The 15,112-nt window shown below is 37.6% G+C and overlaps 1 protein-coding gene across 1 annotated transcript in view; it reads right to left on the reverse strand.

The window, feature by feature from the left end:
* The window catches only part of INPP4B (inositol polyphosphate-4-phosphatase type II B), a 213,434-nt gene that overhangs the window by 80,762 nt on the left and 117,560 nt on the right, over nucleotides 1-15,112 (reverse strand). The window contains 2 exon segments of the mRNA XM_035899207.1: nucleotides 6,357-6,462; nucleotides 12,711-12,815. Coding sequence (XP_035755100.1) covers nucleotides 6,357-6,462; nucleotides 12,711-12,815 — 211 coding nt within the window.

Genomic DNA, 15,112 nt, shown 5'->3' on the forward strand with positions numbered 1-15,112 from the left:
GAACAACTTCCCCTCTCCACTCAAGTGAGTGAGTGATTATTTTTCAGAAACAACACGTTTGGGAGTATCTTAAGTTTCTAACTCTTGTGTCTCAACACTGTTGCATCTAAGATTAGTCTGAGATTTTCTGTGGCCTTACCGTTCCCGAAAAGACATTACTACTTCCAATTAAGTGAGGTTAGTTTCCTTATAAATAACTATTTTCAGAGCTTGCTGCTGTATATAGCTATGGTATATAAGTAGTATTACTTAAAAGAAGCAGCTGCCAACAGAGCATACAGAGAAACTTTTTACAGGTGTCCTACTGTAGAAACTAGATGAAGGGAATTACAATATGAAGAAACTTTTGCACTAGGGCAAAGGCCACATGGGTAGGTCCAGTGCGGGAAATCAGCAGTCCTATGAAAATCTACCTTTGATATGTAAAATATATTATTAGTCATGTACCTTTTGGAAAAAGTCTATAATAATGTCTTCTGGGTTAAGTTTCAAAGTTTCACTAAGCATATAATCACACTTAATCACTTCCATGTATTAGCACCATCATTAAGTATGTACACATGACTGTCAGTGGTCATTTCAGTTTTAAAATTGCTTTAATGACATTTTCACATAATTTGAATAACGATTACATTGACTACATCTGCAATTTTAACTCCAAATTAACAAAGTTTTTGCCTGAGAATAAATACTGCAATATGCTAAATGTCTAATTTTTAATGACACTCCAAGTAACTCCACTCCTGCTGTTAACCGAGTAATTTGTGTGACTGAGTTAAATTGTCACCATCTGGGACTGGGTTAAATTCTTTCAACAATGAACATTTGACCTTGCATTTTTCACGGTCAAAACCGCAGACATTAACATTAAGAATACAGTCAAAGCATACACAGCAAGAACATCTAACCACAGATAACCTCGAGCTTATGTACATTACTGAAGATGCCAACTCAGTGACTTATTTATGCATCGCATGTATTCTGTCTAAAGTGGGAAGTTATGATCAAAAATAAATTGATTACATAAAAAAAACCCAAAACAGGACAATTCATTGCCTTAGGAAATAAAACTAAACCATGATGAGGTTTTGAAAACAGGCCTAAGAGTTCAGAAGCTTGAATTTTCTTTTTTTTATTTCCTTAAGATTCCCTTGCAAACTTGGAAATTCTAACTCTGAATACAGAAGAAAATGAAATTATTAGTCCTGTCTGTCTTATGAAGCCCAAATGTCCATGAATCCTCATCTTGAAGCAATGGCTAAGGCTGTATGCACAGAGCTTCTCTTGCTGCCCTTCTATTTCCTCTTCATTCCTAACTGACCCTTGGAATAACTCTACATCAATGCCTTCAACTGGTAATGGGACACAAGTTTCAGTGAAAATAAAGGTCAAGATGCCCTTCATCAGCCTTCTAGAGACCTAAGCAGGACAGATGCCAGAGTGGCATAGGTGAACCTCATAGTGAATCTTCCTAGGAAGGCTCCCTCCAGGAAGGTTGAACGCCTAGGAAAAGGTTTCCACAGTTCTTCAAATTAAGTTCAGAGTATCTTTACATTGGTGGAAAGATGCAAGTAGCCTTTAACATAGGGGAGAATCTTATGCAGGGTAACCGAGCATGGTTCTCACCAGAAGAAAAAAAGGGATTGTGCCTCAACACAAGGCTAAATGGTGCCTTACATGGAGCCTTTTCCTGGCAGCCTGCTGAAGCGTGTGTTACAAGAAAGGATGGTGAAGTCATGGATCCACTCTCCTCCAGCCACTCCAAGAGTCCATGTACATGGAACACCTTCTTGCTCGCCAAAACTTATGGTCTTTTCTAGCCTTGGCATGCAAAGCTCCCTAGACTCCTCCTTCCCTTCTTTTCCCAGCCCCAGTCCCCTTTCTTTTACGCCTGCTTAAGGAAATGCTCCAGGCAACTCTGTCCAGAGAGCCTAGCAGCTGGAGAATACTGCAATGAGGTTTTTATACCTCAATGAATAGCACAAACTTTGGCAGTGTCTCAGCAAAACTTCCAATAACCTTAATACATTGTTCTTATGGTCAGCAAAAAAAAAGTTCACGTCCATGAAGTCTAATCTCTGTCTCACACACACAGATATATACACACAGGCAAAAAGGGCAAAAGTGAGCAAAGAATAAAGTCTCTGTGAAAAGTGCTATGCGTGACAGGCTGTGGTTTCCCTCTGAGAATAAAGATTACAATTAGATCAAACACAAATCATTATTATTTCAAAATCTCTGGAATTTTCTGTGAAACAGTACCATTTCAGGTTTCTCAGAGAATGGAAATGGGTTGAAGGTTATGAAACTCAGGTAATAGGAACCCTGAAGATCTCAGCATTAATAAAATCTCTGGTAATGAGTATGTTAGTGAAGGAGCATACTTCACACCTTGACCAAAAATCTAGGCTTTAACAAACAAAAAAGGGTACTTTTAGATAGTTCAAACCAAAATTAAATTATTATGGCTTAAAAAAAAAAAAAAATCAACAGAAAATCTTTTTCAGTGCTATTCCAGCTTTAAGCTTGTGCTATTTTAAAGCAGGAACATTTCTAAAGAATTTGCTAGAAATGGTGTACAAAACCATAGTGAATCACAGCACCTAATGCAGCTTGTGAGACACTTCTGTTTTTCCTGATGGTTAGTACTGGGTCATTAAAAATCTTGTAATCATAACTCTATGTGTTTTGGCTAAAGCACATATCATCAAATTAGATTTTAAATAAGAAAACAAATCCTTGGTGTACCTTGAAAGTGATTTATGAACATTTCAAGCAGTGAGGCATTATATACATATCACTTACAGAATATCTGCCTTAAACATTCCTGCACAACTGAGCTCTAAAAGCAATAATTTGCTGTGCCATCCAGACCAATAAGAAGACAAACCCTTCTGTTTGCTGGAAGGAGGAGTAATCTATACTAGCAGGCCAACAGAAGACTAAGCATATTAGAGACATGCCTGATGTTTGTAGTGGTAAAGCCTTTTATTGGTCTCTCTGTTGCAGATAAAGAACAGTACAGACTGTTATAAAGCAATGAACCTGGCTTAAGATCACATACCACTAGGTCTTGTTTTTCACCTGAAAGAAAAACTGTTCTCCCTCTTATTTGAGACCATATTTTTAGAAATTTACCTTTTTTTTTTTTTTTCTTTTAATATGACTTGCTTGGTGGTAACAAATGAGAGAAGAATTGCAAAAATACTGCATTTTTAAACAAATATTATTATTCAATACCTCCCCTCTCATCTGCACAAAAATACATATTCTATGTAATAGAAAATATGCCAGACCTATCTTAATAGACATATTTTCCACATCCTTCTGTTTGATAAACTTTCATGAAACATACGTTTCACTCTTGTTTTGGTTTGGCAACTGCAAATGCAATTATGCTCCCACAAAGTGGGATATAACCTTGCTATCAGTTAACAGTTCCTCTTGTCTGTTAATTCCACAAGTATAGGTTTGAGCAAGGAATATTTTGTGATATGCTGACACTGTTGAATATTTCAATAAGCTGTTCTAATAATCAGCCTGAAGGTCAAAGGCATGCAAGGCATTCTGTCATGTGCACTAACAGTGTCTTGAAAGCTACTGGGATTGGCTTGAGAAATAATCTCTTCCCACGTCTTCAGCTCAGTTAGCCTAGAGGAAATGGCTGCTAAATCTGCATTTTTTTTTCTGTTCATTTTATATTCTGACTGATATCTCAAGGTGTCACTTCTTCCTTCAACCGAAACTTCAGAAAAGCTGCTCCCATTGTAAACCAGAAAATTTAAATTGTAAAAGCTGCCCCTGGAAATGCTATGTGTCCTCAAAGCATCCTCATGCAGTTAAACAAACAGGTGCATACAAAATAAAGTTGTCATTGCTGCGGTGAAAGAAATTTCTCCGTGGTAAGAATGAGAATGATACTTTCATGTATCTATTTAAAGTAGACCCACTCTTGAATATTCAAATAAGTGAGATCATATTCAGAGCTTGCTTTCTCCTGTTTTTTGACTCATACAAATTCTTCTAGTTGAAGAAAAAAAGAATCGTGGAGTTTTCTCTGAGCTGCCCTCAAAGATAGAAGGGAAGATGAATTTTGGAGGTTTCCTCCTTTATACTTCATGGGAATTCATACACTTCGCAACCATTTCTTCAGGTCTGGTAAGTGATTCGCTAAAAATTGCGTTCCCTTGTTTTCAGTGCTCAAACTTAAGTTCGTTAGCCTGACTCAGGCTCTTTTTTTAGGAGGAGTCTGACAGGATAGTAGCAGTTACCCTAGTTACATCATCCTAAAGACAGACTTTTGCTCTTCCAGGGGAACAAAGAAACACAAAGAAAACTGCACTATCAGAGTAAAGGTCCAGTACCCTGTCCTTGAAAGTCACCAAAACACAGGTGCTTCTGAGGGATGTAGAAAAGTCTGAGAAGCAGGGCAAGTATAAAGTGATGTGTAAGCTACTTGAAATAGGTATGAAATGCCTTGAGAAAACCTGCACAAAGCCTTACCCAGTGCTCCTGAACATAATGCTCTATCAACTTAGAGGTCTGAATGTTTGAGTCAGTGAAATAAGGCTGAATGAATACGAGAAGAGGCTGTGCTGCACTGACTGCCCTTTGCCATCCTTGCCTTCTGACATGTAACATTGGATGAGATCCAAAGAAAGGAGTCTAGCCCATCAGCTTCTCTCCCCTTGTTACGGGCAGCTAAAAAACAAGGGCATTGTCTATTCATTCCTATGAGATACTGCAGCATGTGCTCTCCCAGGAAGAATTCAAGGAAGACTAGGTCTCTTCCCTATATGGCATTTCCCCTTTTTTCTCCAATGAACAGATAATAATTTCAAGTTTGCCTCACATCTATCCTCCATTTTGGGAAATCATATTCTGCCAGTGTGGATAAGCTGCAGGACCATGCAAGTGAGAAACGGTTCATCTTCTGAAAGCTGAACACTGAGAACTAGGACTGCAAAGTTCTTTCTTGATATCACTTATGACTTTAATTTGTTCTTATGAAATATAGAAAAAACCCACAAAGTACCATTGCAACTATATTAATCAGATAGTTAAATAGCAAATACTTCAAGAAATGTCTTTAGACAATTTCTTTATCAGGAAGCATGTACTTCACAGGCCTCCATATCATGGGGACAAGGGTGCCTACACCAGCCTGCTGACAGCAGAATAGGTACCTACTGTTAACACAAACCCATTCATGGGTCTCATGTGATCAATGATATTCCTGTTTCATTGCCAAGTTTTGTCACCAGAGGTGGCCAGGGAAATGAAAGATTTTTAGAAGATTTAATAGGGTTTTTATGTCATGAAGTGCAAACAGAAAAAAATAATAATACGGTTTTCAAAACAAGTATGTCTGCTGGGTTGTTTTTTTTTTTTTGTTTTAGCATTCATGCCAACTTCTAGTCAACCTAGAAGTCAACAGTAGATTTTCATTGTTTCTTCTTTTATTCTTTATGATACTATACCCATGAAACTTTTTTGAGCATTGAATATAGTGGAATTCATTTTCTATGGAGCGTTGTGATGATTTAGATTAGTATACGTACGGTACCATACAGTTCTTCCTGCAATCCCTTTTGAATGCTGCGCCACCGATTGCATGGGGTTGGCACAGTTAGTCCAAGTGTTGAGCAATCACAACTATGGGTGCTGCCAGTGACAGCTGTGGCTTTTCAAAACTTAACAGCCATAGCAACAAACACAAATACATCCAATTCTTAGTTAGAAAAACATGCAACTAACACTTCTGTACATGTTCAGTGGTTAACAAAGCATTTGGGTATGGCAATAAACTGAAACCCTAGTTAAGGCCTTTATCTTTGCTTAGTCTCATTTTGGCTTTCTGAAGAATAAGAAAAAGAATAGTTTCTTATTTACTTCACAGGCATGCTAAAAATACTTCTTTGTTCACATATGCCCAGGGCTGCCAGAAATGAAGATGCTACCTTAAGCTACTGTTTCTTTATTGAAAAATTGTCTATAGCTACTTTCCACTTAGCACAAGAATTACCGAAGAGATATCTCATTCCGAACAGCGTGCTTTGAAGCACTGATATTCCTCAAGCTTCCTTAAACATGGGAAGAAAAAGTCATAATTTTGTGTTCAAAATAAGTCTTGACACTAAAAGTCAACTGTGCTTCAATGTTGCAGCCCAGCAAAGCAGGGAAGATAAAGGAACTATTTTTATGAATGCACCCTTGTCCAGTCCTACTAGATTTTAATCTTCCATGCATTTAGCATAGGAGGTTAAATTGTTTTGTTACTCAGTGAGAAAATATTACTCATAACATTTTAATGCAACTTTAATGATATTTCCCTAGCTACTTACAAAAATACCTACTTTCGTCTTTCTGCCTCAAATTTACTCAGCAGTTTTCGGAGACCACCATTCTTAAATCCTTGGAAATGGGCTGCTGGGGCTCCCACAGTGATGACATCATAAGCATCTGGAAGAAGAACAGACAAGCACAGAGATTTACACATGCCTATGCCCAAGGTATGGTAACAGTATGATATCTACTCTAAAAGACATGAGGACAGCAAATCCTCTGTATTATTTCCAAGGAATAATCGAGAATCTGTCTCTCAAGGAGGCCCAAGAGCTAATCAATCTTTCCATACAGCCACCTGCACACCTTAGAAAGTTTACCTGATTTATTGCTACATCTAAATTATATGCCACAGCGTAGAACAATATTCTAGCTCTGCAGTTTACAAAGCTGCCAAGTAAATTGGCCCTTTGTGTATTTCACTTTATTACCCCTTCCATTATTTAACTCTTAGTCATGTTGAGATGCACAGATTCATGCATTTTAGAGTCAAAAGAGACCATTATGATAGAATAGTCTGACTGCCTGAATAATACAGGCTACAAAATTACAGCTAATGTTTCCTGCATCAAGCTTATGTCTTCTGTTGAGTGAATGCATCTCTCTTTAAAAAAACCAAAAAAACCCCCCACCCAACAAAGAAAATCCCCCCAAAACCTCATCTGATCTTGATTTAGAGACTTCAAGTGACAATGAATTCACTGCATTCCCAGAGAAGCTGCTCCAATGATTAATCAATCTGACTAGTAAAATTTTCCACTTCTTTTCTAGTTTGAATTTGTTTAGCTTCCACTTTCAGCTATAATTACCTGTTTAATGCTACATTGAAGAGCTCTGGTCTATGACATACACTTACTTTTTACATATGCTTATAAAGATAGAGCAAGACATTTGTTTTCACTTGAAAAGCTACCAGAATGGCAAATAAACTATACTATTGAATTTTTTGCTGAGACAAACTTGTTACTCTCTGTTTGTACCTTATGCCTTGTGACATATGTGATGAACCTTTTCTATAGATGTATGCTTACAGAACTGGAGATGAAACACCTTTTTTTAAAAACAGCCTCTCATTTTGTGCCTGTGCTTGATTGTCAGTTCAGAGATGAAGATTTAATTACATTCCAAACCACAATAATTATTCCTTCAAAGTTTAAACTTACATTTGCATTAAGCAGTACCTGTTTTGTGCCCAAGCTCACTGGAGTTATAAAAATACAGGTCAGAATGCCTGATTCTTAAAATGAATTTCTAAAGGAAACATTGGAGGATGTTTTTTTGTGAACTATTTTATTCATCAAGGAAGCTTTCCATGTAAATGAAAATCTAATCCTCCCCTAAAATAGAACTTTTCTTGCATTCTGATGACAAATATCCCTAAAAGCAAGAACACTGTACAAATCATTTGCAGTTAATGAGCTATGTTTTACTTCCAGAGCTGAATCTCAAAGCATATTCGCTCAAATTGATTTGAACTCTAATGAATTGGTGACTCTTCAATTTCCACTTAAAAGGAGAAGTGACATAATTTCATTAGCCTCAGGTGAGCTTCAGGATTCTTAAATAGCCCATTCTTTCAGGTCTTCCTGGAGATTTATCCATAATACATAATCTCAGGCTATTAGAGCTCCATCGATACTTGACAATAAGTAGTTCTATTGTTTAAAACAACGGTGGCTTGAAACCAAAATAAGAGATGAACCCATCAGGTTAACTAGATAATAGGTTCTATGTTTACAGATAACTCGTGAAACTACATGTAAAAGACGAAAGCCTGGTGATTTTTTTGACTCTGTTAAAAAAACAGTGAACCTGCTTATAGCTACTTTGGGGAGGATTTACCCAGAAAGAAGCTTTCATTCGGCCTGTGGCCTCCTCTTAGCATGGTCAAGGAGCAGCTGTTTGAGACACAAACACACACATTACAGCTGAGCACCCACCCCATGCAAGCCAACATGGGAGAGTGAGGATGGCAAAAAAAAAATAAAAAAAAATGTCTACAATCCTGGTGATGGGCACAGGGCCATCTCACTCCCACTTTCCAGAGCATAGTACACTGGAAAGTGCTTCAAGACTCGGGAGGAATGCCTTGTGATGGGCTCCATTTACACATCAGAGCAGCTCTTTATGAAGGACATGCAGTGTCAGCATAAGCGCACTGGCACAGGAACGCTCCAGTAACTCAGAACCATCATCCATGTCAAGAACAGACTACTGCTGGCAACTCTCTACAGCGGAGACAAAGCTTAAAATGCAGCAGAGTTCTAGGGGCTGTGTCATATTGTTGGCATAGCCCCCCACTATTATTAATTAACAGATGTTAAAAAAAAACAAACCTCAACCCTTCCTCCAATAATTACTTCAGAATTTGAAAGAAAAAATGCAAAAGATCAGAGTGCAAGGAAATTGAGCTTTAAAATCAATCATCGTTTCATAGTAGTTATTCTGACTTGCAGACAAACTCACCTCTTACTTATACAAGTGAAACACTAACACCAGTTACACACTCGCCCAAACCCAAAAATTCCTTCACCGTGCAGAAATATAAACTGCCTGCTCATCGCTCCTTCCCGAATAGAACACAAAACTTGTGCAATGTGGTGACAACCACAGTGACACAGCAGAAGGTCCATAAACCTAAGTTTTATCAGGCCAATTTAAAGAGCTGTGGGATCATCATGTCAAGCACAGCTCAATCTCAAATTTAAAGCAAACTGCTTGCCTTCACTGGAGGCAGTCAGTGTCTCACACTGGCCAGAAGCAAAATAAAAATCCCTTCAGTCCACCAAATTTATTTAATACAAGCACATTTAATGTATGAACAGGGACAAAAGCAAAGCTACAGCAACATATAAATTTAACTTCTGTAGTATGATGAACAGAGCAAAATGCAGTGTTTATCAAATGGATAAGGATGCAGTTATCCCATAATGAGTATTTTTCTCAAAGCTGTTCCTACTGGAAGGTTAAACACACAGGTATTTTCTATTCCATGTCAGTACCTAATAACAACCCGAATCAAAGTTCAAGTAAAAGTAAACCTGTTATTTAACAAGTTGAACAAAAAAGCACATATCCACGTACACACATGATAGATAGGATTAAAAACTATCTTGCATTCCCAAATATCAAAGTATCTGACAGTGTAAGGGTTAATGACAGCTTTTTGGCTCATCAGTTTGTTTGATCACCACCTCTGTGAATCTTTTCAGGCTTTCTTCTTTCCTTTTCTCCTTTTCTTTTTTTTTTTTTTTTTTTTTTTTTCCCCCCCCCGTCAGTCATCTGGTTATATTCCAGGTGCCCTTTGATATATGCCAAGCAAAGCAAGAGATGAGAAAGAGCAACCTGATGTCAAAGCACTGCTTACTCCAGAATCATTAGTGATTACTACAAACTGTTCAAAGTGTATATATCTAATACAAGACACAGCTCTTTAGTGCTCATAAAATTAAACTTATTTTAGTAAACTAAACAGATGGGACAGCAGCTATGTAATAGATAGAGAAATCATTTCTTCAACCAAAGGCAAATATAATAGCAATCTTCAATTACTTTTGTTATATTTATATACTACAGTGCTACCAGAATTTCCTAAACATACTGAGGAACCCATTTTGCATACAGAGAAATAAAAAGGGCTCCCCATAATGAAGGTGTCAGTCTTCCAAAAATATGTGTAGGCAGAAATTCCCTGATTTTAACACAAGTTTTCTTCTTTATTAACATTTTGCAATCTCTAAACTTAAGTGTAATAATAACAGTGTTACCTAATTCTCATGTCAGTGGAGTGAACATTAGCTAAAGAAAAAAGAGGGATTTTTATAATTTAAACAAAGTTCTAAATTTAGAAGATGATTTTAACATTTATCTCTTTCTCTACACTTTTCAATTATAGTTTAACCATATGCCACAAGCAAAGTGGTTTTGGAGGAGAAAGGAGAAAATTCATTCAACGCAAACCAAAACTCAAGTACTATAAAAATTGTGGGTGATTAAGTGGCATATTTTGTTCCACTTTTTTATTTAGCAAATAAACATACAGTGCCCTGTTCCCAGCGAGGTTTTTTTCAAAAGTCATAAAATTAAGGTTCTGGCCACCTGTAGTCATAATAAATCTAAAAATGCTTTTGAGTTAGTGAAATAAATTCAAAACATCAGCTAAATTGAAATTTGTGTTGTCATTCCCTCACTATAAACCCCCATCTTGTTAAAACACTTGAAGGCACCATTGTTTAGTAAAAGAAATAACAAAACATTGAACCAATACAGTATCTAACAATCAGAAGTCTCCATTCCCCAACTTGGAAGTGGCTGAACATCAGCAATACACAGAATAAGACTCCCATAATTATTGCTTGTACTTACCATTTTACAATGTGCTTAGATGCAGAGTGTATTTTTAAGGCAAAACTCTTACAGACTGTAATTTCCATGTTTCTACAGTGACAGCAAATTTAATAGATCTCAATTTATCAACAAATTATTCACTGCGCTATGCTTTGCTCATATGTATGTATCAATATAATCTTTTATCTGTAAAGGATGCTGCTAAAACTATACGCAAGCAGCAGCAACAGAATTCCGTACTAAACAGAATCACAGACGGCATTACAGAAAATTATCCCCCTTTCCAGAAGGTATTAGAAGTTCACAGTATTTTCAGCATAATCAGTGAGATATTTGCACTTAATACTAAGCAAATGCTTACATGGCAGAGGCTAGCACTGAATAAGCTGATTTAGGCACAAGCAGCGCTGGCTCATTAAGGCTTCCTAAGAAACAAGATATATTAAGTTTACAAGTAACACTGTCCTTAATGGAACCGTGCAACTCGCATTGGTGAGTTCATCCCAGCAATCTCTGGGAGGAAATACATTGTGCTCTATCACTGTCTCTGTTGGCACAGTGGGGAAAAAAACCCAATCAACTTAGAAACAAGACAGGTAAGACTGGCTTTTACATAACACTGACATTGTGGATCTCAATGAAAAAATTAAGCCGTTGCCCTAGAAAGACGTGACTCTTACTGAACACTGCGCCGTGTGTCAGTATGAATCACAACAGTATTTGTTCTGCACTGCTACAACAGAATATTTTTAACCACACATAGGTTACCAATACATTTCAGTGAACATGTATTCTGCATTTACTTATCTGTTTGAGGTGTCATAGAAACAAAATGAGCACGACGCCTCTGGAATTTATTTTAAAAAAGAACTTAAAAGAAATTTAGTTAACCACTCCTCAGTTTTCTAAGATCAGCAGTCAGCATCCAAAACCTGTGGCTTCAGAAGGTCAGGTAGAGAAATCCATTGCATAGCTTTAACTTTGGACCTGATTCCTAAGTTTCAGCACAGACTCAGGACCTCTGATCAATCTCAGCAGTATTATGTCTGGGTGCAGGTTTCAGAATTTGTAGAGAAATGTGGGGGACAGGCAAGCTGATCACTTCTTTGATCTCATGATTTACTTAAGTATGGTCCTCTACGGACAGTACACACTCAGTTGCTCTAGAAATATACTAAATGACATCAAAACCCAAAACCCTGGGGTTTAGCAGCAGATGCACAGGCCTGAGAGAATGAAATCAAACCCTTCAGGAAGACAGGCGGCTTCCCGATACGTACACAAAACAAAGGCAGGAAATAGCCACACCGAAAGTTTCTAGAGCCCATTAACAAAGTGAAAAATTAAGCACTTTAAACCTGTACAGCAAACCAGATTTTTAAATAATGGATTTGGAAGGTTTTGTTTTTATTTAAAAAAACTAAACAGCCACCAAGCAAACCAAAAAACCAAGCAACGACCTAGTAATACAAGAAACCTCTATCAAGCCATACTGCATGACTCTTACAATGACTAATACTGTACAAACTTCATTGACTGGCAAAATACATGCAAAGTGAAACTAATCTCAGAAATTTCTTTAAATCACTGTATTTCTTGTGATATTATTTTCTCCTCAGCATCCTTCCAAATCCACATGAGCTGAAATTGCACACAAATTTACTAAGAAAAAAAAACCCCAAACCCCAATGTAATACAACTACTTTCCATGCTTTTTATTTGTAGCATCTTTGTGTCCACCTACAAAGTTTAACAAGACTGTTGCCAATCTCCTACCACTAAGTGAAAAATTCAAAATGACCAAGATTCAACTCTCTACACAGCATACTTTTCACTTCTATTGTGGTTTTAGGTCTCATCAGAAAGCATGTTCATCCTAGAAACTGGATATATAAACTAAGCTATTTACATCTTCAAAAGGGGTAAAATGGAAACCATACCTCTCAGTTGCAAGTTTAATTGTATTTCAAAGCACGGTTTGCCATATTTAGGGAATTTTTCCACAGAATATACTTCACCTTTCAATCGAGGACTGTGCACGTGCATTCTTTGCAGATGAAGATTTATTGGGATGAATTCTAATGTTTTTTCTCCTTTGCTACAGCTTGATTTGAAGGAAGAACCTGAAATACAAAAGTTTAAAGAATCATTATCTTAAGCACCCAGCATATGTTTCGTCTTCTTTTTAATGCGAGGACAATATTTGTATGTTAGGAGTCGTCCTTAATTTACTTTTAATGTGTAATTGTATATTAGGAGAAGAATGGTTCACTAACTGAGTCTCAGCATGTATCCATATTGGAAGCAACAAAACAGCTTCTAATTCACAGAACAATTATTTTTTTATTCTAGGTGATAAGACATTTTTTTCCTGCTGTCTGAAATTGGTCTGCAGTCTGCTGGAAACAATGTCACAGTTAATGTGTATTATGTTTACTCTGTGCTAAATACACAGGGGTACAGAGCTATGATGGTACTACATTTTCACCAAATAACATTTTTTTCTTAAAACAAAAGTATCTGAAATTCTTCTTTTTGACTTGCTCAATCGAGACTTGCTAGAGGTTATCTGTTGAAACTGCCACAGATTCCAACAGGAGCTTCCAAATGCAAACCATGTTGCCAGAGGGCACCAACGATGCTCCAGACCAGCTTAAGCCACTTAGTAACTTAAAATAACAATTTCACAAAGAGCAAAGGTAGCAAGAATAGCAATTGACAGGAGTCAAAAATTCAGATTTGATAAGAAACCTGGGGATGCAGGCTGAAACTTGGACTCACTAATGATGAGGAACAGCAGTGGGAAACCTGCAGAAAGACAAAATTATGGGAGCAGTGAAGGGAACTTGAACTGTGTCAGAGAAGAAATGGGAATAGTGCGGGTGAGGAGATTGTAAATCATTAAGAAAGAAAACAGAAAGGGGGCAGATGATGAGAATTCAGCTGAGGCCAAGATCAAAGCTTGAGGAATGATAATTGAGGCAAGGAAACAGTGGCAGACTAAGAGGAGAATAAGACGACAGAAGATTAAAAGGGACCAGCAAAAGAAGAGCAGAAGGGAGAAGAGGAGAAAAGCCTGCTCTCCCTGGAGTACGCTTCTATCCTGAGCTGTGGCAGAACACATGCAGCATTGCTGAGTCTTGTTATTCCTCTTTTCAGGGAAGACCTGTGAAGAAAGAATCCCTTCCCATCCAGTGCCAGAAACATATGGGATACTAACCACCCACTGCTATCAGTTATTCTGTATGAGATACCCATGCAGTGGAATTAATATCTCAATCTGCGTTTGCCAGTATTATCCGTATGATAAAACTAATTTTCAGTATAGTTTGTTTGTGTGCTTTTAAATAACTTGGTAAATTGTATTGAAGGACCAAGAAAACTACATTCCCTCTATTAAAATAGTTGTTGTTATTGTTGCAAGATGAAACTCTTCAAAGTTAGGTAATACCAGAATATAGATGCAACCTTCATCTGACATCCACCTGAAGAGGAACTGCGAGATAGACTTCAATGACATATTACATACTAGCTTTTTCCAGCTCATTGAATGTTTAGGGTCTTTGCTTGCTCACTTTAGCAGCAGTAATTCAATGTTTCGTTTCTAACTTTAACATCGGTACCTGGATTCAAATATATTGCTCAAGCCTCCCCCAAAGACAGGATTATTAATTTCCCCAAATCTATCTACTGCATGCATCACTACAGTTCCTAAGAGCTTTACAAATATTTATAGAATTATTTTAACTGGCTGAGTAAAAGGGTTATAATTTCATCCATTCCAATGGCAGAGAATAACTTAAGGTCAAAGCATTTAAGAAACAACGTATCAATATGAGATATGGAGGATCTCATTCTGCAGAGTACACACTATAATGCAACATCACATCCCATTTTGGAAGCACGGCTCCCACTGAGCTGAATTACCTTCATAAGCACCAACTACTTCCGCAGAACAGCTTGCGTCTGTTGCCAGGCTTCCAGAAAAGAACACACACTAACCACTTCTGAAGTCTGACTTGCCTAGTGTCACATAGCAACATTGTGACAGAGGCAGAGCAATATGAAATTGCCTTAACCTCGATTGTCTTTTCGTCTCCTTCTAGGGCTGGATGAATGTGCTGGTTTTGGCTGGGATTGAGTTAATGTTCTTCACAGTAGCCAGTATGGGGCCATGTTTTGGATTTGTGCTGAAAACAGGGCTGATAACAGAGGGATGTTTTCATTACTGCTGAGCAGGGCTGACACAGAGTCAAGGACTTTTCTGCTCCTCACCCCACCCCAACCAGCAAGGTGGCTGAGGGTGCACAAGAAGTTGGGAGGGGACACAGCTAGGACAGCTGACCCCAGCCGACCAAAGGGATATTCCATTCCACAAGACATCATGCTCAGCACATAAAGCTGGAAAAAGAAGAAGGAA

Source organism: Egretta garzetta, unplaced genomic scaffold (assembly GCF_000687185.1).
Source record: "Egretta garzetta isolate BGI_Z169 unplaced genomic scaffold, ASM68718v1 scaffold258, whole genome shotgun sequence".
In the NCBI taxonomy this organism is placed as follows: Eukaryota; Metazoa; Chordata; class Aves; order Pelecaniformes; family Ardeidae; genus Egretta; species Egretta garzetta.